The sequence below is a fragment of the Trichosurus vulpecula genome, chromosome 8 (assembly GCF_011100635.1).
Source record: "Trichosurus vulpecula isolate mTriVul1 chromosome 8, mTriVul1.pri, whole genome shotgun sequence".
Taxonomy (NCBI): domain Eukaryota; kingdom Metazoa; phylum Chordata; class Mammalia; order Diprotodontia; family Phalangeridae; genus Trichosurus; species Trichosurus vulpecula.
The window spans coordinates 177,687,418-177,712,431 of NC_050580.1; the positions used below are offsets into that span (position 1 = coordinate 177,687,418).

A 25,014-nucleotide genomic window follows, 5' to 3' on the forward strand; every position below is an offset into this window, starting at 1 on the left:
TTGTTTTTCTCTCAGAAAAGGGAATAAGAGGCAGCTAGGTGGACCAGTGGATCTGGAGTCAGAATACCCGAGTTAAAATTTAACCTCAGACACTTAATAGCCCTGTGACCCTGGGCAAGTCACTTAATGTTATCTGCCTCAGTTTTTTCATGGGTAAAGTGAAGATAATAATAGCACCTACCTTCCAGGGTTATTGTCAGGATCAAATGAGGTGATATTTATAAAGTACTTAGCACAGTGCCTGGCATATTCTAGGCACTTAATAAATGCTTCCTTGATGAATGATTTGAACCTCACCTAGTGAAATTCATGAGGGTGGGAAGATCATAGGTCTCCAGGGGACCATGATGGCTCCTAGTTTATGAGATTGGTCTGGGATTTTGCATGCTTGATTGATATTCTTCCAAATGTGTTTCCTTAATCTGGGGTAGGGGTGGGGAACCTGTGGCCTCAAGGCCAAAAAAATGGTCATTGGTGCAGTCTTTTGACTGAATCCAAGTTTTACAGAACAAATCCTTTTATTAAAGAGATTTGTTCTGTGAAGTTTGGATTCAGTTGAAGGGCTGCACTTGAGGACCTAGAAGGCCACATGTGTCCTTGAGGTTGCAGGTTCTCCACCCCTGATGGGGTGTCCTATCCTGGAATCGCCTTATCCAGCCCCATGATATTATACAATTTTTCTAGGACAGATCCCCTGAGTGCCCTGATGCTTTAGCTTAGTGTATTAGCCATTTAATTACACTCTGCTCTGAACCATGAAGATTTAAGGGAGGATGAGTTGTTCAATGGGTACAGAATGGGTAAGAGGTGGAATAAAGGGCAAGCAAGATGCTAGAAGGACAGGCCAAACTCTCTGAAACCCTATGTCTTCATTAGATACACAAGAGCAAGGAAGCTGAATGGATTAGATATGAATAGAGGCAGAGCCATGGCTTGGTTGTTTCTAGTCTACCAGTGGGGAGATTGGTAGAGAGGGACCTGTGATTTCTTCAGTCTAGGGAGACTGCAGAATGAAAACTCCCTCCACCAAATCAGATTGGCCACTCATCTGTAACTTACCATCTTAGAGAGTTGCCTGGGGTTATTGAGACGTTAAGTTGCCCATGGTCACACACAACTGGTGTGTGTCAGATGACAGATTTGAACCCAAGTTTTCCCGACTGTGAAGGCAAGCTTTCTATCCAGCACATCAGATTTCCTTTCATGGATAAGTTCTGGGGGATAGAAGATGCCATTCTTGACACCTCTTGAGATACCCCGAGTCTGACTGGGCTGTGCCAGCTTCAGCCCATCCCCTGGCCCCTCCTCCCTGCCGGTCAGAGTCACACATGTGTTTTCCTGTTTTTCATTTCGATCCCCCACCACCCCCGGCTTCTCAGCTTCTTCTCACAAGTTGGCGACTGCTGAAGGTTTAGCCTTCTCTCAAACCTCCCTTTGCTGGCACCTGTACCCCTCCCCCCACCTGCTGCCCGAGGTTACTGGTGGCCCCTTCTTCCCCTGCACCTGCCCAAGTATCACAGGACAGGTAAGAGGTGAAAGAGAAAGGGAAGTGGGAGAGAGGGAAAATAGAGTAGAAAGGAAGAGCGAAACTTAAAAATAAGGGAGGATAACCCTGTCCTCAGCTCCCCTGCAGAGTCCCCCTCTCAGGGACATTAACCCCATATTAATGGGAACCCTGGGCCACAGGAGCAAACATGTTTTGTATTTCATTTTAAAAATAGACTGTCTTTGTCAGCTACAGTAAGTCTAGAAAATAAAGTAACTGTGGTGGGGGTGGAGCAGGGTTGCATGCTTAGGGGTTATGGGGGCTTTAGCCTGATGAGAAAGTGCATGTTTTCTATTTGCTTTCTGTTGTTATGGAAGGCGGTGCAAACCAGTTAGTGCCAGGAAACAGGGAGGCAGGGCACTCGGGCTTTCTCAGGAAGTGTGTCCTAACATTTACTCTATGGGCTGGGGATCTAGGACTCAGGGGTATTTTGTCCTAGTTTCCCAGAGGAAGTGTGCTGCAGGGGTTAACCCTTGAGAATTGGGCATTTGCTGCCAGCTCTACCATTCATTGTATTTTGTGAGTCAGTAGGTTTTCATTACCCAAACTTTATGGGGTCTCATTCCAATATGGAATTTCCCTCACTCCCTGTCCAAAAAAAGAAATGAGTGGTGTTTGTTTACTGCTTTGCTCAGAGCCCCCAAAATGGCTGCATTTCAGAGGTACTTGGGGAGGAGTGTATATGATCTCTTTGGGGCCCCACGGGGAAAAAGGTTATTCTGCGAAACCTCAGGTAGGCTAGAACGAAACCATCGGGCGAGGCAGGGATTTTGCTGCCTCCATCCAGCCTTCTTCAGGTGTCCAAAGCTGAGGGGGCAGCTTGAGAGACAGCCACAGTTGGTCATAGTAAGGAATGATCTAGGGGAGAATGAATGCCATACGCTGGGTGTACACTGAACTGTTCTATGCCATGTGAATGGTGGCTGAAGATAGAGAGGGGGTATTTTTTCTCTAGCTGACTGACAGTGCTCCCTGGCTGACTTGGTTTGTCCAATTTAGCACTAGAGCGAGTTGATTCAGTCTTTGCCACTTCCTCATGTGCCCGCTAGGGGATGTTGTGTGCTGTAATGGGGATACCAAGTATGGAATTATCCTGCCAAGAAGTCCTAGGAAGAAAGAACTTGTTGCTTTCCTTAGACATCAAACCATATACGTTTGTCTCCCCAAATTTCCCAATCTTTCTTTAACCTTTATATAGTTCCACTCCAATATTTGATTTAGGATGCGCCTTTGTAGAGGGTAGAGGGGAGTATCAGAAAGTATGGGCGATGAACACACCTCGTGGAAGCTCACTGTCAATCCATAGCAGGCTGAAGGACAGAAGTCTCTTGTTTAGTTCTGGAGTTCCAGGACCTGGTTTGGAATCCTGCTTCTGCTACTTCCTCCCTGTGTACGACTTTGGACAAGTTGTTCCACCTTTCAGGGCTTCAGTTTCATCAACAGTAAAATGAGGGGGTTGACAAAAGATAATACCGAAGGTGTCTTCTTTCCAGACCTAAGTTTTATGTTCCTATGAATTCCCAGAAAGTCTGCCTGAGAACTTTGAAAAATGATGGGTGAAAAGGTTTCTAATGAGGATTTTCATCACTCTAATTTCTGAGTCTGTTTGCAATGAATGAGAATTAATTAGTGTGACGAGGGACATAGAATTGAGATTTAATATAGCGCTTACTGTATGCCAGGCACTTTACAGTTATAATCTCATTTGTCCCTCAAAGCCATCCTGCAAGATAAGTGCTGGTATTATCCCCATTTTACAGATGATGAAACCGAGACAAATGGGATGAGTGACTTGTCCAGGGTCACACAGTTAGTAAAGGTCTGAGGCTGGATTTGAACTCAGGTCTTCCTGACTCCAGGCTCAGCAGTCTATCCCCTGAGCCACTTAGAGTGGGGTGAAATTTTCTATGTTAATAAGGAATCGGGCAGCTGGAGTGTTAGGGCTGGGTATAAATGTGGCATAAACTTCTGCTATTTTGGCTAAGTCCTTATGTGACCTCTTACTTTCTAATCAAATGGGATGAAATTAGTAATGGGCACTTAGTGCCTTAAGGTTTGCAAAGCACTTTTTCAAATGTTGTCTCTGATCCTCACAATAATCTTGGGAAGTGTTCATTATTATCCCCATGTTCCAGATGAAAACCGAGGGAGAGTGAAATAGTTTGCCCAGAGTTACACACACTTGTAAGTGTCTGAGGCTGTATTTGAATTCAAGTATTCTTGAGTCCATGTACAGAGCTCTATCCAATTAGATATGGTAACTTATGATAACTATGTCTGCATAAAGTGCTTTGTGAACCTTAAAGGTGCTATCTAAATGTAACTGCTTTATTATTATTATTATCTTGCACAAGTTTCTAGGGCTTTGGAGGAAAGTACCACGAAGGTAAGAGGCATAGATTTTAGAGTCGGAAGGGATCTTGGAAATCATGCCCTCCACTACCCTCATTTGACAGAAGGGGAAACTGAGTCTCAGAGAGTTGTAATGACTTGGCCAAGGTTGTATAGGTAGGAAAGAGTGTAAGTGGAGCTTGAATTTACATTCTCTCAGTTCACACAGAGTACAAGTTTCAGGAAGTGTTTTCAGCAGTGTCCTTGTTTACTTCCAATGTCTTGGTATGCTTTCTTGAGATGGAGATTAAGGAATACTTCAGGTTGAAAGGGCAGGTTGTTGGAGCGGGTGGGGCAGGATGGGATCAGGGGAACATTTCTTGAACTTGTTTGTAGTGAGATAGCTTGTGACTCAGCTTTGGGGTAATGGTCTAGACTAGAAGCAGCTTCAGTCAACCAAGGGGAAGTCCACAATGTTGTCCATCGTGATCTGAAGTATTGCAGGAGGAAGCAAGCCACTCCACTGAGCAATGTCACAGGGATCCAGTGACATCTCTGACACTTCCTCTAATATTTCAGGGCTGAAAATCTCAAAAAGAACTTATGTCACCACATAGCTTTTTCTACTTAAAAAAAAATTGTGGGGCAAGAGAAGAGTCAGGGTAGGAGAAGGTGTGCAGGGAGGACAGAGATAGACTGGAAGTCATTCTTTATTTGCGGCCCAACTTTCTCCCACCCTAGCTAACTTCCTGCAACCAGGCTAGGGGACAGCGTGCTTTTGGGGGCAAGAGGAAGTGGCATCTACTGCCTGTCCCTCCCCTTCAGTCTCCTGTCTCAGAACCGAGCTGACAAAGGAGATTCCTGAGAGGCCTCCTTATCTCAGAAATTGCTGATTGAAGAGCTCCTAGCCAGCCCCTTTTGCAGATGTGAAGGGCCTGTGAACCTTGGACCTAGACTCTTGCTTAATACCAACTTCCCCCTTCCCCCCTCCTCCTTCCCTCTTTCTCCATCTCCCCCTCCTCCTCTCCCTTCTTGAGTTAAATCCGTCCGTGTTTGCCCAGTCTTCCTCTTTACCACAGGCTGAAAACTTCAAGAGGAGATCTACAACTCTAGCTGGATCTTCAGCACTACTGCTGCTGCCAGTAGCTGCTATATCCAGGATAAAAGTGTAAGTCTTACTACCCTCTTCCCCTTCCTGATCCTCCACTTTCCTATCCTGACCGTTTTCTGGTCTTCAGGCTTTGGCTCCCTTTTCTCTCAATGCTCCCTTGCCCCAGTGATCTTTCCACCTGTCTTCCCCTCAGCTGTCTCCTGCCTTGGGTGTTCCCAGCTATGTGTTCCTCCCTTCAGCTGTCTTTATGTATGTGTCATTGCCTTCTTATTTCACTCCTCTCGCTCCCCGTTAGATTCAAATGAGTCCCTTTCTGTGAATTGGTCCTGATAGCACTGCTGTGTGGTTTGGCAGAAAGAACATTGGATTCGGATTCAGAGGACTTGTCTCTGCTACTTCTTAGCTGAGTTACCTTGGGGCAAGTCACTTAACCTCGTTTGGGACCTTACTTTCTTAACATGATTCCTATTGGTTGAGAAGCTGTGTTCCCTAGGGTTCTCTAGGTATCTGTTCATTTTTAGGTTTATCTCTCCTCTGGGATCTTTCTTCTTTTTCTCATGCCCACCTGTTCGTATTTTTTTAAGTGATGGGCTCCCCTGCTAGTGACATCAATCAATCAGTAAACATTTAAGTGTCTACTATATGCCATGCACTGTGCTAAGTGCTGGATAGTAGCATATGGGCAAGGAGTAAAGCATTCTTGGACGTCTCTTGATGACTATGGCTATTATCTCTTTTTTTTGTAGGCAAGTTACTGGTTTATTTTATTTTATTTTTAACAGTATTTTATTTTTTCCAATTACATGTAACGAAAGTTTTCAATATTCGTTTTTATAAGATTTTGAGTTCCGAACTTTTTTCTCTTGCCCTCCCTCCCCTCTCCCCTCCTTAAGAAGGCAAGCAATCTGATATGAGTTCTACATATACAATCATATTAAACATATTTCCACATTAGTCATGTTGTGAAAAAGAAAACAGAACAGAACAAAAGAGAAAAACCAAGAGAAAGAAAAATCAAAAACAAACAAAAAAAGGTGAAAATAGCCTGCTTCGCTCTGCATTCAAACTCCATAGTTCTTTCTCTGGATGTGGATCCATTATCTCTTTCAGGTGATGATTGAGCTGACCGGGGGAGATTCCAGCTTGATATGCATTCTAATTTGCAAGGAATGCTGCTTGATCCCGGAGTGGATTGTAGGGTTATGAGCGGAACTTCCATTTTATCAGGAGTGCCATGCAACCTTCTTTATTACCCCGGGTTAGATCACCAAGGCTAGGAGTCCTTCTTCCACATGGAGACAGAAGGGGCTGTGCATTAGATTGGTGTTTAATATTGTGTAACAATCCTTTCAAATGCCTTGGCAGGACTGTTAGCCTTGTATCCCAGCACTGGGTGAAGGGCTAGGGTCCTAACGGCTGTAGGGATTATTATCATTGTCTTCCTGTTTACTCATTCCTCCCCACAAGAGATTCAATGGGGGGTGGGAGGGGGTCCAGCATTCTTTCTCTCTGTTAAGTAATTTCTATGGCCTATTGTACTAGAAATTATGTGCCATAGTGTAAACAACACCGGGTTTGGCTCCAGAGGCCTTGGGTACAAGTCCTGGCTCCTGTTACGGACACTTGGGCACATAGCCCAACCTCCCTTGGGCCTTGATCTTCTTTGTCTGTTAAATGAGGGGGTTAGACCGGGTGATCTATGAGGTCCCCATCTAGCTTTAAAGCTATGATCTTTTTGATCTCGATGGTGGAAGAAGTAGCTTCTTCCCAGGAGGTGGGATGTCTTCTTCTCTTCCGTGGAATATAAGCTCTCTGAGGGCATAGCCTGTCTCCCATTTGTATCTTCTGTACTTGGGCTCATAGAAGGAGCTTGAGAAATGCTAATTGATTTGGTTCTACTGTCAAAGATTCAGTCAAGCCAACGTAGGATCCATGTGGTGAACCTTAGTTCAACCTCAGAGGGGGGTGGGAGGGGAAACTCTGGGAATGGGAAAGAAGAGTGATGGTGACAATTGTGGCTCTTGTAAGGGTTTGGTCATACAGCCTATCCCTTCAGGATCATTTTCTTTTTTCCTCAGAGGGAGATGCCAGGGAGCTGTTGAAGACTTTCTTTTTTCCCCACAATGGTTGACAGCACCAAATATGAAGTGGCAGCCCAGCACGATGAAGATGTGTCCTCCTTGGCCAAGGAGTCCGCATCAGGACCCGAACAGATAAAACTGAAGAAGGAGATCTCCCTGCTCAATGGGGTGTGCCTGATTGTGGGGAACATGATTGGCTCTGGTATCTTTGTTTCACCCAAAGGTGTCCTCATGTACAGCTCTTCCTTTGGTCTCTCTCTCGTTATCTGGGCTGTTGGGGGCCTCTTCTCTGTCTTTGGAGCCCTTTGCTATGCTGAGCTGGGGACCACCATCAAGAAGTCTGGGGCTAGCTATGCCTATATCCTTGAGGCCTTTGGGAGCTTCTTGGCCTTCATCAGACTCTGGACTTCCCTCCTTATCATTGAGCCCACCAGCCAGGCTATCATTGCCATCACTTTTGCCAACTACATGGTACAACCAATTTTCCCTAGCTGTTTTGCTCCATATGTTGCTGGACGCCTGCTTGCAGCTGCCTGTATCTGTGAGTACAGTTGGGTAAGGGGAATTTGGGATGGAAAGGAGGGGGCTGTAGCAAAGCTGAGACCTAGGACTGAGAGAACAGGGAAATGGTGAGGGAGCAAAACATAGGGTAGAACAGAATTGCTATTATACCTTCTTACTGTTCGCCTTCCATCTTTTCTTCCCATGGAGAAGCAGTATGGTGGAAGGGGTAGAATGCTGGATTTGCAGTCAGAAAGACCTGAGTTCAAATCCTGCCTTTGACACTTCATTAGCTATCACTTAACTGCTCTGAATACCAGGTGGCTGTCTAACTCACATACTAATTGATAACGGGTTCTTAACTTGGGATAGAGTTAAGCCGGGTGGGGGTGGGGTCCATGAACTTGCATGGACAAAAACAGAACAAAACCTTACATCTTTATTTCAATATAAACTGGTTTCCTTTGAAATCTTGTGTATTTTATTTTAATGAATTTAAAAACACAGTCCTGAGAAGGGGTTCATACATTCACTAGACTGTTCAAGGGATCAAAGACATACAAAACAAGATTAAGATCCCATATAATAGTTGTGATCTGCTGTAAATCCTACATCCTTGAAATTTATGTATCCCTTCCAAGTGGTACCGCTGCTATACCATTGACACTACATTGGGTGGGGGCAGAGAGGAAATTCCACTAATCTTTCTGTTCCCGATTTCGTATACCTCTGGGAAATACCATCCCAGTCTGGGACATATGAAATGCCTGGATACCTGAGGCATTTCTCCTATCCTGATCCCCTGTTGCTAGGAAGTGAAGAAATTGTGCCTTGTTTTGGACAGCTGCCATGGTTGACCTCAGAGACAGGCAAGAATGCAAGGTTCTGCAAGACCACTATTGTTTCTGTTCCTTTATCTGCTTCTCTTTTAACTTTCCTGTACTATCCTCCCTATACTTCCAAGTTCTCTCTGCTTTTGCTTCTGCCCAAAGTTTTGAGCTTTTCTGTGTTTGGGTCTTGTGATGCTATGGGTGTACCTGTCTCCATGTGTCTTTTGTCTCTGACCTGGGTATCCTCTGTATGTGGGTACAACAGCCAGAGGGTAGTTGACGGACTGAGACTGCCTCATGTATTCGGAGGAGGAGGATTTTCTAGTCTAAAGGCCTTAGATGGGATTTGGGGTTTCCTTTGTTTCTTTCAGGCTGGTTTATTGAAGGGAAGGCTCATTTGAGTATTTATTGGAATCCAGCAGGGAAGGTCACAGTTTTAAAGCTGGGAGAGAGCTTAAAGGTCATTGAATTCAATGCCTTCATTTGCAGATGAGGAATCTAAAAGCCAGGGATATAAAGTCAGTTGTCTGCTGAAGGTCACATAGGTAGTAAGGATCAGAGCGAGGTTTCAAACCCAGGCCCTCTGATTTAATGCTTTCCCCCTCGAATTTATGCATTTAACAAAGCTTCATTTCTTTGACGTTGTCAGGGAATGAACCATCTCACCTAAATTTATTTTCCATATGACAGAAACTTACCCTTTTAAGCTCCCAAACCTCTTATTTTAATTTGAATATTTCTAAAATGTGTTAGAGCCTTTTGCTTTCTGAAACGGTATACTGATCATTATGTCATTTTTTTCTTGATGATTCAGACTGTGATTGCACAAAATAGCTCCTGACTACTTGTTTCTTGAGTTCTCAGATTTTTTCTGCCTGCTTCTTCTGCTTTCATCCCTTCAGCTATGACTTTTTGTTGTAGTCAGAATGCCTGGTTCTTGCATCTACCAGCTACCTAGTAGAAATGGCTGGATCTTGTACCTACCAACTATTTAGTAGAGATAAAGACAATGTAGGGGATAGAGGACATGAAGGACAGGACTGAGGAGACATAAAGAAAGCTGGGTTTTGGGGGGTCAATTCTCCTGATGGGAAAGGATGGAATTTGAAGTTGGGAAGAATCCTTTCTCCTCCAAGTTACTGCTTTGCTTCTCTTGTCTTGAGAGTTATATAAACTGTCCCTTTTAAAGTGGTCCCTGCCAGCTTCTCAGAAGTGGCCTTGAACAGAATATTAGTAAAAACTGTCAGTTATACAGCATTGTAAGATTTGCAAAGCCACTTTTCTAGTCTGATATCATTCAATTCTCACAACAACCGTAAGAAGTATTATAGATATTATTATGTTCATTGTACAGATAAAGAAACTGAGGCTGGGACAGCTAGGTGGCACAGTGGATAGAGCACTGGCCCTGGAGTCGGAAGGACCTGAGTTCAAATACAACATCAGACACTTACTAGCTGTGTGACTTTGGGCAAGTCATCTAACCTCAATTGCTTCCAAAAAAGGAAAAAAAAAAAGAAACTGAGGCTGAGAGAAATTGTAACTTGTCCATGGTCCTACAGCTAGTAAGCTTGCAATTAAAGCTGGATGTAAGCCCAGGTCAATCTGACTCCAAGTCCAGCATCCTAGCCTCTGTAGCAAAAATGCGAAAGTCAAATAGAAACAGATCCATGCTGGTCAGCCTCATATTGACTTAGGAAACCATAAATTAATATTCTCAAACCACAAATTAACATTATCTATGTTTTATTGTATTTTTATTTATTTTGTTAAACATTTCCCAATTACATCTTTATCTGGTTCAGAACCTGAGCAGTTTGGACACTTCTGCTCTACAGCTCACTCTAGAACAAGGTTGAGAACTCCACAAGGGAGATGAGAGTCATCATCAGTGCCACCATCTATCCACCGACCCTGAATGGAGCCAGGGACTATAATGCCTGAGCAGTAATCACTATCATTGGCATGGTATAATAGCCATTGAATACTGTCAACTTCTATGTCCTCTTCTTCTGGTGGGATTCAAAGCATACCCTATATTTTTATGTAGGGTCTAATGGGAGGAAGGAAGCTAGTGAATTCTTCCTAATTTACAGAGGAAGAAACTGATGCCCTTGAGGAAAGGGAGACTACACGTTGCAGTAGAACAACTGCTAAATTTACATTCAGAGGTCCTGTGTTCAAATCCTAGTTCTTACCCTTCATTACCTGTGTGACTGTGGGCAAGTCACTTTACTTCACTGGGTCTCAGTTTCCTTAGCTATAAAATGAAGGGGTTGGACCACAAAAGTTCCTCCTGACTCAGAGTCAATGGTGTTGTGGTCTTTAACTCAGCGAGTCAGGCACGGAGGTCAAGTAGAACCCAGGTGACCAGATATCTAATTCCTCTGTCCTTTCCTCAGCCTTGACTTCATTATTCTGGGTCTCTCTTTGGGGGCAATTGGGCAACCCTGAACCCTGTTATACCTTGCCCGCACTGCTTAGTTTAAATACGTCAATCTCTCTTATCAGATTTTGCCCCTCTTCCTTGAGAGTGCCTTTTCACATGTGGCCTTGAGGCCGCAGGTTCCCCACTCCTGTTAGTGCCTTGATTCGACACCCGCACCAGTCAGCCAACTTTTATCCAGCTCCTATTGCGTGCAGAGGACTTTGCCATGGGGAGCTATGCTAGAATCTCTGTATCCTCTTGCGAAGAAATGTCTCAGGCTGGTGAACCAGCGTTCACGTGAAAGTGCTGTCCCTTCTCCTGGGGGAATCTCCTCCTCACTTCACAGCGCTCATCTCGGAGACTTTAATCTCTCTTGCTGCTCAGTTACTATTAGGATCATAGTTCTATAGCTAGTGGGGACCTCTGAGGTCATCTAGTCTTGCTTCCTTATTTTACAGATGGGGAAGCTGAGCCTCAGAGAGGTTGAGAGACTTGCCCAAGGTCACAACGGCAACCTCATCAGAGGTGTAGGATATGAATTCTGGTCTTTTGACTCCAGACCCAGGCAATATCCTTTCCTCACGGTGAAACCTTTCTTCTTTGGAGCAATGCAGCTGTATTTGGCTTAGAAAGAGGACTGCACAAGGCTGGCAGAGGACCTGAAAAGGCTATGCCTTGGCCCTTCTGACCTCTGTGCTCCAGGCAAACCTGGGCATGTGGTGTCTAGCATTTTACCTTGTACCAGAACCACTGACCTCATGGATTCAAGGCTAATGAGGCAGAACAGCTCCTCATGGGGCCCCCAGGTGGCCTCTGCCCTTTGAACTGGCCTCCGCTGAGAAGCCAGTTACCTTTTCCAGGACTGTTCTCATGAGTTTCCTCATGTATTGGGAAACTGGGTGACCAGAGGTAAATGGGGAAGGTTAAATTCTATATCCCATATTGTAACAGACCAACAATCTTGGTTAGAGATAAGCTGAACCAGGACCCCTGGGTTCTATTTAGTGGTTCATATGGACTTAGGTAAGACCCTAAAGGAAACATCCTCTAGCCACAGATCAACTTTGAACCAAAAGAGTCTTTTGGGGACTACCATTAAGTGCTTGGAGGGAGTAAAATGGTACAAGGTTTTAGGCAGATCAGATCATAGATTTAGAGCTGGAAGACACTTAGAGATCATCTAGTTTGACTACCTCCATTTTACAGATGAGGGCACCTGAGGCCCAGAAGGTCAGACAAGGTCATGCAAGTGACAGCTGCAGGATCTGAACCCCTGATCCTCTAGATTCCAAACCCGAGGCTTGTCTTATTGTACCAGTTTTCCTTGAGACTCATCTTTGAGTTCTTTTTTCTTTTTCTTCTTTTCTCTGCCCTCAGAGATTGAACTGTGCAAACATACCTTCGTTTTTCATTATCATTTGCTGTAGTGAAATGAAGAGGATTGTTTGTAGAGCTTCAGGGGAAGATTGAGAGTTGAAAGCTAGGTGGTGCAGTGGACAGAGCACTGACCCCAGAGTCAGGAGGACCCGATTTGAAATCTGGCCTCAGATACTTGACCCTCATAGGCTGTATGACTCTGGGCAAGTCATTAAACCCGATTGCCTCCGGAAAAAAAAAAATAAAGAGATTTAGGGAAGAGTTTTAGGATAAGTGGGCAGTGGGAGAATAAACAGGAACACAGCAAGGAAGGCAGCAGAGAAGACGGTGCTGTGGTCAAAAGCACGAAGAGCTACAGGGGGGACCGATTATAAAGATTCAGCCCACTCAGTAATTTTTCTGGACTTGTATGTTAGGCATTGAAGTGCCCAAGGAGGAAGGGAGCAAAAGATGGGTGCATTTCTATTCATGTAGCCATTAAATGATTAACAGATAAACTGTATTCTGACTAATAAATTAGCACTAGTTATTTTCGAGTCAACAATTTGGATGACATGGCCACATTTCTACAAAGGGAACACTGGGTTTGAGGAATGGGGGAAAATAGGATCTTCCTACTGAGTTGATTGAAGGGTACTTTGGGATCTGTGTCTCCTCAGGATAAAGCCGTCTTTGCCCTAACATTTGGGAGTTTTCTAGAATACTCTAGAAGCTATTATCCAGTTTTTCATGTCTCCCTATGTGTGAAATTTCTACATATTTATATCCTAGTACTTAATGGAAGAACTAGTCCCTAAAAGTCTCTTGCTTTTAGTTCAAAGTGAAACTCAGCTGGGGGGTGGTTTCTTTAGGTTCATGTCTAATCCAGTGATTCTATTAGCCCATCTAACTCCTCTACATGGAATACTGTTTACACATTCACAAGAAGCCCAGTTTTCATGGGATGGTTTTGTAGCAGATCTTGTTGAGTAAAGGGAGCTTAATGTCTTCCTTTAGCAACAGTTCACTTTTGGGCTCATGCTTGGGGTCACAGAGTTAAACCACTGGAAGTCTGAGAGTTCTGCTTTGGTTGAGTGGCCCTAGAAGTTGCACTTGATTCTGGAATTACTCAATCCAGAACTTTTCAGGGCCAATTCTGGAGCTTGCTCCTACTTCAGAGGTCTGTGGCAGGTAGAATCTGCTGATCCATTCTGAAGTAGGTCTGAGTATGTTGGTGCTAGAAATGACTTGACCTCCTTTGGTCAAGAAAGGCCCGAGACGAGGCTGGACCTTTAGGAGATTCTTTGGACCAGAGTGGACTCCCCAGACACCCTCTGGTCTAGACCAGCACCTCCAAGTTTGAGGAAGAATTGAAGAGGCAAATAGGAGTGAGAATGTGGGGTCAAGTTTGCTCTGGGATTACTCCAGTGTGTGTCTTCCTGTTCTCTTCTGGCTCTGTCTTCAAAGCATGAGTTCCACTTCAAGAGCAATGATCTTGGCCATAGCTCTGGGGCCACCCATCAGCTGTATCCACCCTGGGGAGGGGTAGGAAAAGAGTCCAGTCAGCACTCTTCCTACTCGCCATAATCATTTCCTGCTATGCTATGGCCATGAGGGCCCAGAGGAAGCTGAGCTTTGGAGACGGGGAAAAAGAGGGGTCAGGTGTACCACAACATGTCCTCTCTCTTTTACACCTTATTTCACAGGACTTCTTTCTCACTTTAGAGTCTTCCGTGTAGAACAAAAAGACCAAGTTATCCACCTTGTGTCAGAGTAACATGACTGAATAAATAACCTTATTTAGTGAGATACTACCAGAGGAGTTTGGGTCATAAAGCTGACACACCATCTCCCCTGAGTTCCCATTAAACTTATCAATTGTCTGAGGCTCATGAGGGACAAAGCCTACAAAATTAAGAGTTCTGAGGCCAGAGGAACAGGGGATTGGAGTAATGCTGCTGAGAGAATCAGTTTACTGATGGAGCCAGAGAATAGAGTGGAGAGCAGGGGATTGAGGAGATTGAACTGTGCAAACATACCTTCATTTTTCATTATCATTTGCTGTAGTAAAATGAAGAGGATTGTTTGTAGAGCTTGGGGGTAGATTGAGAGTTGAAAGGGACCTTAGAAGTCACGAGTCCAACTCACTTTATTTTGTAAATGAGACCCAGAGAGGTGAAGTGACGTCATTGGAGTTAGTGTCTGAGGCAGGGTTCAAACTCAGTTCTCCCTGATTCCAAGTCCAGCATTCTATCGACTCCCCCACACTTGAGCTAGTCCAACCTCCTTATTTTACAAGATAAGGAAACGGATCAGGGGAGGTTGTGACTTGCCTAGGGGCCCATATGTAGTGGTGGGATTGAACCCTAGCGTTTTGCTTCCAAAGTTAGTGCTTCTTCATTTGTACTGTAGGTAGAATGGGCTAGTCCCTTGAATCCATCCCAATTAGGATCCATTCCCCAGGTTAGCTCAGAGTCTTTTGTATAGTTTGGGGTGAATATAATCTAATGCATTAGCTCACAAGGACAGAAAAGCAACGGATGTTGGCACATTGCAGTATTTTCTGAGGGGTACCAGGGGAGAGAGGGAAAAGCAGAAGTAGGCAAAGAAGGCAAGAGCTGGTGGTGGTCAGGAGGATAGGAGGAGTGAAGAAACAGGAAAGGTGGGAGGGTGAGAATCTTCTGGGAATCTGAATGAGAGTGGCTGGGAGTGGTAAATTGGGTTATTGGGTGTTGGGAAGTCCAGGGAGCTGCAAAAAGGTGGAAGATCAGTGAGCTGAAGAAGGGTAAGATAGAGGAACCCTCTTCATTTAGTGGGGAGCTGGCTCGATCATGCACGCCTGTGCATGCCTTAATGATTAACTTGGCACTGGTGAGGCCTGGTGCTCTAATTGCATTTTGGCCTAGCCCTATGATAAGGTTTGATTGTTTATTGTAGTGTTTTTTTCCTTTCTATATGGAACAGAAATGAGCCTTGTTGGAACTGGGCAGAGATTTAGAACAGTAAAAATCAGTGGAAGGATTTGCAGGGTGGGAGAACACAGGGCTCTTCCTTTGCAGAGCTAAACTCCCCCTTTCAGATATGGGGGAGAGGAGTCGCTACTAGGTGGTGCAGTATCTATAGCTCTGGGCTTGAGTCAGTAAGACCTAAGTTCAAATCCTTCCTGGAACATTTGCTAGCTGTGTGATCCCAGGCAAGTCACGTAGCCCTTTTGGACTCAGTTTCCTCATCTATGAAAAGATACTCCAGTATCTTGTCCAAGAAAATCCCAAATGAGGTCAGGAAGAGTCATATATGACTGAACAATAGTTATTTTTTGGTCATTTTGGTCATTTGGTCATAGTGTCATAGAGCTCTGAATGCCACAGAAAAAGGGAGATGGGGAGACTGGAACATAATCGTAGGATGATAGATTTAGTGTTGGAAAGGAGCTTAGAGGCCATCTAATCCATACCTCACTTGATACATTGAAAAAACTGAAGCTTTGAACTGAGCAAGGGACAGCTATTAAAGTCTTGGAATCTTCAGCTGACCTGGTGGCCTGGAGCTGGCAAGTCTACCAGCGTGACTCAGTTTTATCACTTGCATGATAGATGGACTTTGTCTTTTCCTTGGGAGCTCGTGAGAGAATAAGACAGCTCAAGTCTGTCCCCAGAGGGGAATGTGTCTACCCTGTGTTAGAGAAGGAAAGAAGGAGAAAGAGAACCCAAGGAAGGGGAGGTTTGAGGCTGGACCAAATTCTAAGAAACATGTAGCTGGGCTTCAGATCTGCTTTTTCCACCTTTCTTTCCTCCCACATCCTGTATTACGGGAGCCAGCTTGCCTGTTGACAATGTGTGGGCTTCTCCCCTTCCTTGACTCTTTTTCATCTGAGGGGTGACCTGTGAGATTTAACAAAGCCACAGGAAATAGTGAGGAAGGCAGTATGGCGCAGTGGAAAATGCCTGGGCAGGGAGACCTGGGTCGGAGGGTGGACTCTGCCAGAGACTAAGTAAATCACTCCTTTTCTGAGCTTTCTCATCTGTAAAAATGAGGCATTGGACTTCTGTAGTGCTTACACCAGATTCCCTCATGCTAAGATTCTAAAGTTACATCTAGGGAATTGCCTGAGGAATATTTGTAGTTGTTCCCACTGAGATGATTGTTGGACCGGAGATAAAGCCCCTACCTATTCTCAGCAGCCCCTCTCAGCTCCATAAGCTATGGGGCTGGCAGGCACGGGAAGTCTGGCTTAGATTCTAATCCTCGGTCACACGTCCTGACCTGTCGGCTCAGACGGTGGATAAGTCACAACAAGACTATTCTCAGGGAAAGGATCAAGGTTAAAATAACTCAGCAGCAACATAAAAGAGTCAGAACAGGGTCCTCAGAGATGTAGCTGGGGGAGGGGAGAAGCTCTGGATCTGTGGGCTCGGTAGATCACCACTAATCTTTTTCCCCCATCTTTGGCCCTCTCCTGTGAGTGTGTGTTGAGGCATACTAAGAATTATAGCTAGCATTTACGTAGCCCTTTGAAGTCTGCAGATCGTTTTAGAAATGTCTCATTTGATCTTTGTAACAACTCTAGGAGGTGAGTACTATCATTATTTCAGTTTTATAGATGAGGAAACTGAGGCAGGCAGAGGGTAAGTGACTTGCCCAGGGTCACTTGGCTAATAAAAGTATCTGAGTCTGGATTTGAACTCAGGTCTGTCTGATTTCAGGTCGAACACTCTGTCCATTGCACTAGCCAGCTGCCTCTGCCAATAAGGCATAGTCATTCTCTCATGTAGCTGATGAGATATCTGAGTGTATCTGATATCAGTTTGTCTCCTGTCCTCAATTTAGATGGTAAGCTATGTGAGGGCAAGGACATAGTTCCTTACTGGGTAACTCCATGGTCTCTAGATCAGAGTTGTGCACACAAGCTCAGTTAATTTTGGGGGTGATAATGATCAAGACTTTCCGGCACCCAGGTCAGAGCTGAAGTCCTTAAGTTCTTCTTGGTCCTATGGACACCTCCACCCAAAGGTAACTGCTTGGAAATCAATGTCTCCACCCCTGTCCTTGATATGGTCATTAACCAGGGCTTTTTTCTTCCAGGTCTCTTAACCTTTATTAACTGTGCTTATGTCAAGTGGGGAACAATGGTACAGGACATTTTCACCTATGCAAAAGTACTGGCTCTGATTGCGGTCATCGTTGCTGGCATTGTCCAAATAGGCCAGGGTAAGAGGCACGGCTGATCTTGGCAAAGGGGCGGGTGTGGAATGGCCTTGGGTCCATGCACTTTTCAGGGGCCCGAAGCACTTTGCTACACACTGGGATTTGCTACCCTTGGGAGTACGCAAAAGGTAGAAATGTGCCTCACTGAATCTCTTCTCTGCCCATTTTCAGATGGTGCAGGTGTGTGTGGGTGTGCCCATTTAGATGCAAGATCATTCACATAGATATGGTGAACTCCTTCTCTTTCTTATCTAGAATGTATCTAGCCCTTCTGGCTGGTCCTAAAAAAAGACCACAAATGAGGCAAATTAAAGCACCTTGGTCTATATTCCTGCCTTTCTGTTCTATTGTGGCCTCCTACCCTCAGCATCCCCACTAGTTCCTTAGACCAGACGTTAAATTTGAGGCCAAGGGCTGTACGAAGCCCACAACACTCCTGAGTCCCCTCTGAACCAGATTAAAATGAACTTGGGAAATAGTTAATAAAATAAATAAAAATACAATAAAGCATAGGTAACATTAATATGTGGTTTTCTAAGTCAATATGGGGATCCTTATGTGCAGTTTGGAAGCCCCTGTTTCTGAGTGTGACTCCACTGCATTATACTAATCCTCCCCAGATCCTCCCCTATTCTTCCTTTCCTTCTGACTCAGCAGCACGTTGTAGTGAAAAGAGCATTAGATTTGGAGTTAGAGGAACTGGTTTTGAGTCTTGCCTTGCTGCTAGCTAGATGCACGGTTTTGTATACGTCATGTCACAACTCTGGGTCTTTAGGTTCCTCATCTAAAAATGAGGAGGCTGGCCTATGTCCCTTCCAACTCTAAATCTGGGATCCTAGGAGATTGTCAGTTGTCCCCTTCCTGACCTTTAGCCTGGTCGTTAAGTTTCTGAAGATCTTAGGAATTCATGTTCACCTACATTGTCTTGATTCTTTCACCTCCTGTTCTGAATCACCTTGAAGTTGGTGGACTGTCTTAATAGTCCTAACCTACAAAATTTTCTGGATTCTAGGACATACAGCCAACCTTGAGAATTCATTTGAGGGGTCTTCCTTTTCGATGGGAAATATTGCTTTGGCACTGTATTCTGCTCTTTTTTCCTACTCGGGCTGGGACACTCTTAACTATGTTACGGAAGAGATCAAGAATCCTGAAAGGTGGGTACTCTACCACGGACTTCATATTTACACTTTCTTTTACACCTCATATTTGCCTTTATATGTCTTTTCATCTACCCTTTGCCCTGATGCTTTTAAGAGATTTAGAGTGTACACAAAATCTTATAGACTTTCCATGTGTATTCCTCCTATAGGTTCCAGCATCCTTTCCTTATTTTCCAAATTCATGCCCATATTGAATTAATCTATTTGTTTGAAAATCTCGAATATTACAAAATTTAAATTTTATTTTTAAGAATGAACAAACATTAATATTCTCTTCCCTCCTTCCTATGTCTCACTGGGGAATAAAAACAAAATTACACAAAACCCTTGTAACACATATACAGTTAAGCAAAACAGATTCCCATATGGGTCATGTTAAAAAATGTATGTCTTATTCTGCATAATTAGGCTGTCAATTCTCTATCAGGAGGTGCATAACATTCTTCATTACTGATCCTCTGGAATTACAGTTAATCATTGTGTTGATCAGAATTTACAAGTCTTTCGAGATGCTTTACAATGTTATTGCATAAATACTTTACTGTATTAGTTCTTACCAGGTTTCTCTGAAACTGCCCCTTTCATCATTTCTTTTTAAAAGAAAATTTGTACATATTTTAACATATAATTCTATGTGTACATTTGTCTTCCTTTATAAAAATGTAAGTTCCTAGAGGGCCTGGACTATTTTATTTATCTTTCCCTAGGGCCTAGCATAGACCTTGGCATATGGAAGGCATTTAATAAATGCTTATTGACTGATATGTAACACTTTAAGGTTTATAAAGTACTTTAAATACATTATTTTGTTTGACCCCCAGAACAACCCCATTACCCTCATTTTACAGCACTGTAAGTTATTGTTGCTGCTGTTTTCTTTTGCTCCACTACAATATTTAGCTTGGCATTTCTGTAGCTAGGCACCTAGGCAAACAAGAGTCATCATTACTAATGGTGATAATCCCAAGGAGTAGTCAGTATCATCCTAGATTACAGGTTTCACTGTCGTGAACTGAGCATCATTTCATCATTTCTTATAGCATAGTGGTATTCCATTACATTCATATACCATAATTTGTTCATCCATTCCCCAAATGATGGGCAGCCCCTTAGTTTCTGGTTCTTTGCTACCACAAGAAAGGATACAGAGTAAGGCAAAAAACCAAATAAACAAAAAAACCCAAACCCTTCCAGCTCTTAAGAAGCTCACAGTCTAATGGAGGAGACAATACATAAACAAGTACACACAAATAAAATATATACAGGATGAACTGGAAACAAACTCAGAGGGAAGGCATCAAAATTAAGGAAGAATAGGAAAGGCTTCTTGCAGAAGGTGAAACTTGAAAAAAGTCAGGGAAGCCAGAACACGGAGGTGAGAAGGGAGAGAGGTATGAGAGTCTGCTGATGAAAATGCAGTTGTGAGATAAAATGTGTGTATCATTGAGTATACAGGGGGAATAAGGTTAAGAAGACCGGAAAGGTAAGAAGGGGACAAGTTATGAACAGTTTTAAAAATGAGAGGATTTGATCCATGAAGTAATAGGTAGCTACCAGAGTTTATAGAATGAGGTGTGTGTGGGGGAAGGGGTGACATGTTCAGATCTCAGGTTTTGGAAGATCAGTTTGACAGCTGAATGGAGGATAGACTGGAATGGGGAAGAGACCTGAGGCAGGACAACCAACCAATAGGCTGCGGCGGCAATAGTACTGGCATCAGGTGATGAGGGCCTTCAGGGTAGCGACAGTGTCAGACGATATATATATATATATATATATATATATATATATATATATATATATATGTGAGATGTTATGAAGGTAGAAGTGATAAGACTTTGCAACAGACTGGATATGCGTATGGGGTGGGGGGGGAAGGGTGAGAGTCAGGAGTTTAGGATGACACTCAGGTTTCGTGCCTGGGTAACTTGGAGGATGGTGGTACTCTTGTCAGTAATAGGAAAATTAGGAGCTGCTTTATGTATTTTTGTACCTATAAAACCTTTTCTTCTTTCTTTGATCTCTGGGAAATATGCCTAGTAACACTAGTACTGAAAACGTCCCAATTTGCCCCAAGTCTGAACAGTAGTTGCCAACATGATGAGACAGAAGCTGGAGGTACGCAGGAGGAAGGAAATAAGCAGAGGATGGACACATTTTTGTACATTTTGGAGTGGTGAATAGCATGGTTCTTATACAAAATAATATGCAAATTAGACCATATTATTTTTGAGAAGCCAACAAGGTGGCCTTTTAATGAAAGATAAGAGCCTAATTAGCGAGCAGTTAGTAGAAACAAGCTGGATTCAGGCTGGAATGATGTTTCCACCTGCTGGATAGAACTGGAATGACCAAGAATTGCCATCTGGCATTTGGGGAGTGTCCCCCCTCAATAGTCTTGTTGGTCTGGAAGGGACCTTGGAAGACCATTTAGTCAATCCCCTAGATGCTAGTTAGAATAGTGTGTAAACTGGTTAGGATGGATGGCTCTCTCTCCTATTCTTAATAGCTCTCTATGGGACATTTTAGAGCCTTCCTGTATTATCTGTACTAGGGCTTCACAATCCAGATTGTTAGGAAATGTCTTCTGTTTTGTGCCTTGGGGAAAGTATTTTTATCAGCAGATTGGACACGTTAGGCTCTGCATAAATGGCTTCTACCTTCCTGCACTGTTATCTTATAGTCTGGTTCTTTCTCTGTTAGCCACATTTTCTTTTCTTATGAGCAACTCTTCCTTCTCATTTATGTACAGCAAAGAGTTTTTCTTTCTTTTTTAGTAGTAGCACTGCCTCCTTAATTTTTTTTATCTTCAGTTCCAAACTCTCTCCCTCCCTCCACCCCTCTTCTACCCATTGAAAAGGAAAGAAATACAATATCCATTATACATATGAAGCCATGCAAAACGTATTTCTACTTTAGTTATGTTGTTGCAAAAAAAAAAAAAAAGAAAAATAGAGAAAAACTGTTTCAATCTGTACTTGAGTCCATCAATTCTCTATCTGTAGTGGTGGTTTAATGGCACCTTTCCCGAAATGCTCTTTAGTCATGAATAGATTTAGAATTATTAGAATAGAATTAGGGCCTCATGATGACATATTTATACATGGCTTTATGGTTATAAAGTGCTATATACAGAATTTCTCTCTAGGAGAATGTGAAGTCCTTGAAAGCAGGGACTGTGCTTGCTTGTATCCTTGGTGCCTAGCCCAGTGCCTGATATATGTATGTATATATATATATATATACATACATATATATATATATATATATATATATATATATATATAGCTAGATAGATATAAATGCTTGTTGAATGATTGCTCTTTTACTACCAGAGAATCTCAGGTACAAAGTAGATAGGTACAGCAAGCCATCCTACTGTTCTTGGGAAAGACTATAGTGGTAGGGGGAGGAGCCTGAGGATATTGGGAGATTACTTATCTACAGGGGCATGAGGCTAACTTCTACCTTTCTTCTCTGACTGTAGGAACTTGCCCCTGTCCATTGGCATTTCCATGCCCGTTGTCACCATAATCTACATTTTGACCAATTTGGCCTATTACACTGTGCTCAACATGAGGGACATCATGGACAGTGATGCTGTTGCTGTGGTAAAGTGTTATGGCAACCAAGAGGGCGAGAAGGTTCACCTAGGGTAGACAGGTTGCTGTCTCTTTAAGCCTTGATGGAGGACTTCACAAGTACAGTTGGGGAGTGGGTTACCTCAGATTTAGGGAGAAAGCATGAAGTTCTTGGGGTGGAGGGACAGTACCTTGATTTTCACAGTAAACATTCTCTTTTCCCACTACTTTTTTTCCCTACTCCTCACCCAATGTAGACTTTCGCTGACAGAATTTTTGGAATATTCAACTGGACAATTCCCTTGGCTGTTGCCTTATCCTGTTTTGGGGGTCTCAATGCTTCCATCGTGGCTGCTTCCAGGTGAGACTGGATGTTCTTTTGAGATACCACGGTGACTGAGGAAAACTGCAAGGGATGGATAGATGGGCACACCCAGCCTGCTACAGTACTCTTTTGGCCTCGTGATAAGCCTCTTAGCTTTTGCAACTTTGCCATCCTGATCCCACTATTCAGCTTTCAGCTAGCTCTCCTTGTACATTGATGGAATTCATGGGTTTTGATTTTTACCCCACCTCAACCCACCTCAGCCTCCTCTCTCCTACCTGAAACAGGCTCTTTTTCGTGGGCTCACGAGAAGGGCACCTCCCTGATGCTATCTGCATGATTCATGTTGAACGGTTTACTCCAGTGCCATCTCTACTCTTCAATGTAAGTGGTACCCTAAATGATGGGTTGCTAGTGGAGGGAGTATTAAATAGCACTGTCCTGGGGGAGGTTCGGTCCAGCAGCTCCAGGGTATGTGTATTGTAGGGAGCCATGGCACTCATCTACTTGTGTGTGGAGGACATCTTCCAGCTCATCAACTACTACAGCTTCAGCTACTGGTTCTTCGTGGGTCTCTCCATTGTGGGGCAGCTCTACTTACGCTGGAAGGAACCCGACAGACCCCGGCCCCTCAAGGTGATTCATTAACCCTGTTTCTATGAAACATCTAGAATGCTAACAAGAAAGCTTGGAGCCAGAGGGGCAGATTTTCCAGCATTGTTCAGGGGCAAGTGGGAACTAAGACACAAGAAACCTCATGGGAGGGAAACTAGAAGGTCCCTACAAGGACAATAAAAAAAAAGGGAAACATCGATGACCTTACTGGGTGACAGACATCACCATCTTTCTCAGGACACTAGGTTGTGAAAGGAACTTTTAAACTGTCTAATCTCAAGTTACGTTCTGCTTTGCACTTGCAGCTCAGTTTGGTCTTCCCCATCATCTTCTGCCTTTGTACCATCTTCCTGGTGGCTATCCCTCTTTACAGCGATACCATCAACTCCCTTATCGGCATTGGCATTGCCCTCTCAGGCCTGCCCTTTTACTTCTTCTTCGTCAGAATGCCAGAACACAAACGGCCATACTGCCTCCGAAGGACTGTGGGTGAGTCCTGGGGGACCACTGACCCTGATTCTGAAGTTTGTGTCTTCTTGTTTGGTAAAATGAAGATCTCACTTACTCCTGATTCTCTGGCCTTGGGGGAAGTTGCTGACTGCCCTTTGGAGGTGACCCTCCTGTCTCAAGTCTGATGCAGATCAGCTCCTCCTCCCCTAACCCCCACATCATCCCTCCTCTCTTCTATGTATTCTCTCTCCTTTGTAGCTTTGGTCACGAGGTATATCCAGCTCCTATGTATGTCAGTTGCTGCAGAGATGGATTTGGAAGACGTGGGAGAGATGCCCAAGCAACAGGATCCCAAGTCCAACTAATTAACAACCCGACTGACTTCTCCTGTAATGAGACACTGAGGGCAGGGAATTTCCTTTTCCCACTGACCAGGGCCAGCGGGATAGGATCCTTCCTTGACGACAACCTACCAAGTCCAGACCTGGCTTTGGGACAGCTTTAGGAACCTTTTGAACTTATTCTTTAAGAGAAGTGGAGAATAATTTATTGTTTTTGTTACTTGTTCCAGGTTTTTAAATGGAAGTTTGGGGGTGGGAAGAAGCATGCCTTGGGCTTGGTTTCTCTATTAGCAGGTCCTCAGAAGGAGGAAGAGCAGGGACAGGTGCCCAGAATATTCACTGACTGAATTCTGTACCACCTTCCTATCCCTCTTCCCACTGGAAGCCCCACTAGGGTTAGCAATGCTCCTGGCCTCCTACATGCATCAGGGAGGAACTACCCAAGGGGCAGAGGGATCATCTTGGATAACAATAAAAGGGATGGCAGTGGCCTCTTTATTTGCACTGTCAAGTTTACAGCCTTGGCTCTGATTTTCACAGACATGATACAGACGTAAAAAAATCTTGATGCTCTAGAAGTGTTCCCCAGGGACTCCTTTCCTTCCAACATTAAGCCCATGTTCTGTACAGTCAGATGAAATTATTGTTTCAAATGGGCCTTAAAGAGAGTTAAATTACCGAATGCTAAAATGATGATTAAAAGCTTGATGTCTACCTCCACCGAGCACAAACATGCAAAGGATATCAGGTAGTAGGGCCTACAAACCAATTAGGAAAAAAAATTACTCTCGTTAATATTTATTTAGACCCATCATCTGAAAAATACTGCATGGGGTCTTCTTAGAGTCATGCCTTGTACATACTGTAGGGAGAGCTAAGGGGAAGTGTGAGGTACTGGGCAGGCTGCTGGACCTAGAAGCAGGAGACCTTGATTCTGGTCCTAGTTCTGATACTTATACACTATGTGATCATGAGTCCATTTCCTCATCTGTAACAGGCACAAAATTGGAGTGAATTACCTTTCAGAGTTGGGGTGAAAGCTTAGCTATGTAGACAAGAGTTATTGATTTAATTAGGTACTGGTTTTCTCAACCAACTCGGGCATATACTTCTTCAAGCAAAGGTGATAATTTGGCTGGAAAGACTTTAT

The 25,014-nt window shown here is 43.8% G+C and overlaps 1 protein-coding gene across 3 annotated transcripts; it reads left to right on the plus strand.

Moving 5' to 3' along the window:
• The first annotated feature begins 1,330 nt into the window (after positions 1-1,330).
• On the plus strand, positions 1,331-24,891 carry SLC7A7 (solute carrier family 7 member 7). Of its 3 annotated transcripts, XM_036735279.1 has the most exons (11): positions 1,331-1,525; positions 4,957-5,045; positions 7,067-7,610; positions 17,267-17,392; positions 18,402-18,546; positions 22,040-22,163; positions 22,391-22,494; positions 22,746-22,842; positions 22,945-23,094; positions 23,379-23,562; positions 23,782-24,891. In XM_036735279.1, exons 3-11 carry the CDS (start codon positions 7,112-7,114, stop codon positions 23,886-23,888), a joined length of 1,536 nt encoding a protein of 511 aa, XP_036591174.1. In that variant the 5' UTR covers positions 1,331-1,525; positions 4,957-5,045; positions 7,067-7,111; the 3' UTR covers positions 23,889-24,891. The 3 variants fall into 3 exon arrangements, with proteins under 3 accessions (XP_036591174.1, XP_036591176.1, XP_036591173.1); XM_036735281.1 differs by lacking the exon at positions 4,957-5,045 and having other exon boundaries at positions 1,383-1,525; XM_036735278.1 differs by lacking the exon at positions 1,331-1,525 and having other exon boundaries at positions 4,856-5,045.
• The last annotated feature ends 123 nt before the right edge of the window (positions 24,892-25,014 follow it).

Excerpts from the sequence above, each read along its gene's own strand:
- SLC7A7 (XM_036735279.1), top strand. The coding sequence starts at position 7,112 with ATGGTTGACAGCACCAAATATGAAGTGGCAGCCCAGCACGATGAAGAT. Across the intron at positions 17,393-18,401 it reads CATTGTCCAAATAGGCCAGG|GACATACAGCCAACCTTGAG; the intron begins GTAAGAGGCACG and ends TCTGGATTCTAG. Across the intron at positions 22,495-22,745 it reads TCCATCGTGGCTGCTTCCAG|GCTCTTTTTCGTGGGCTCAC; the intron begins GTGAGACTGGAT and ends TACCTGAAACAG.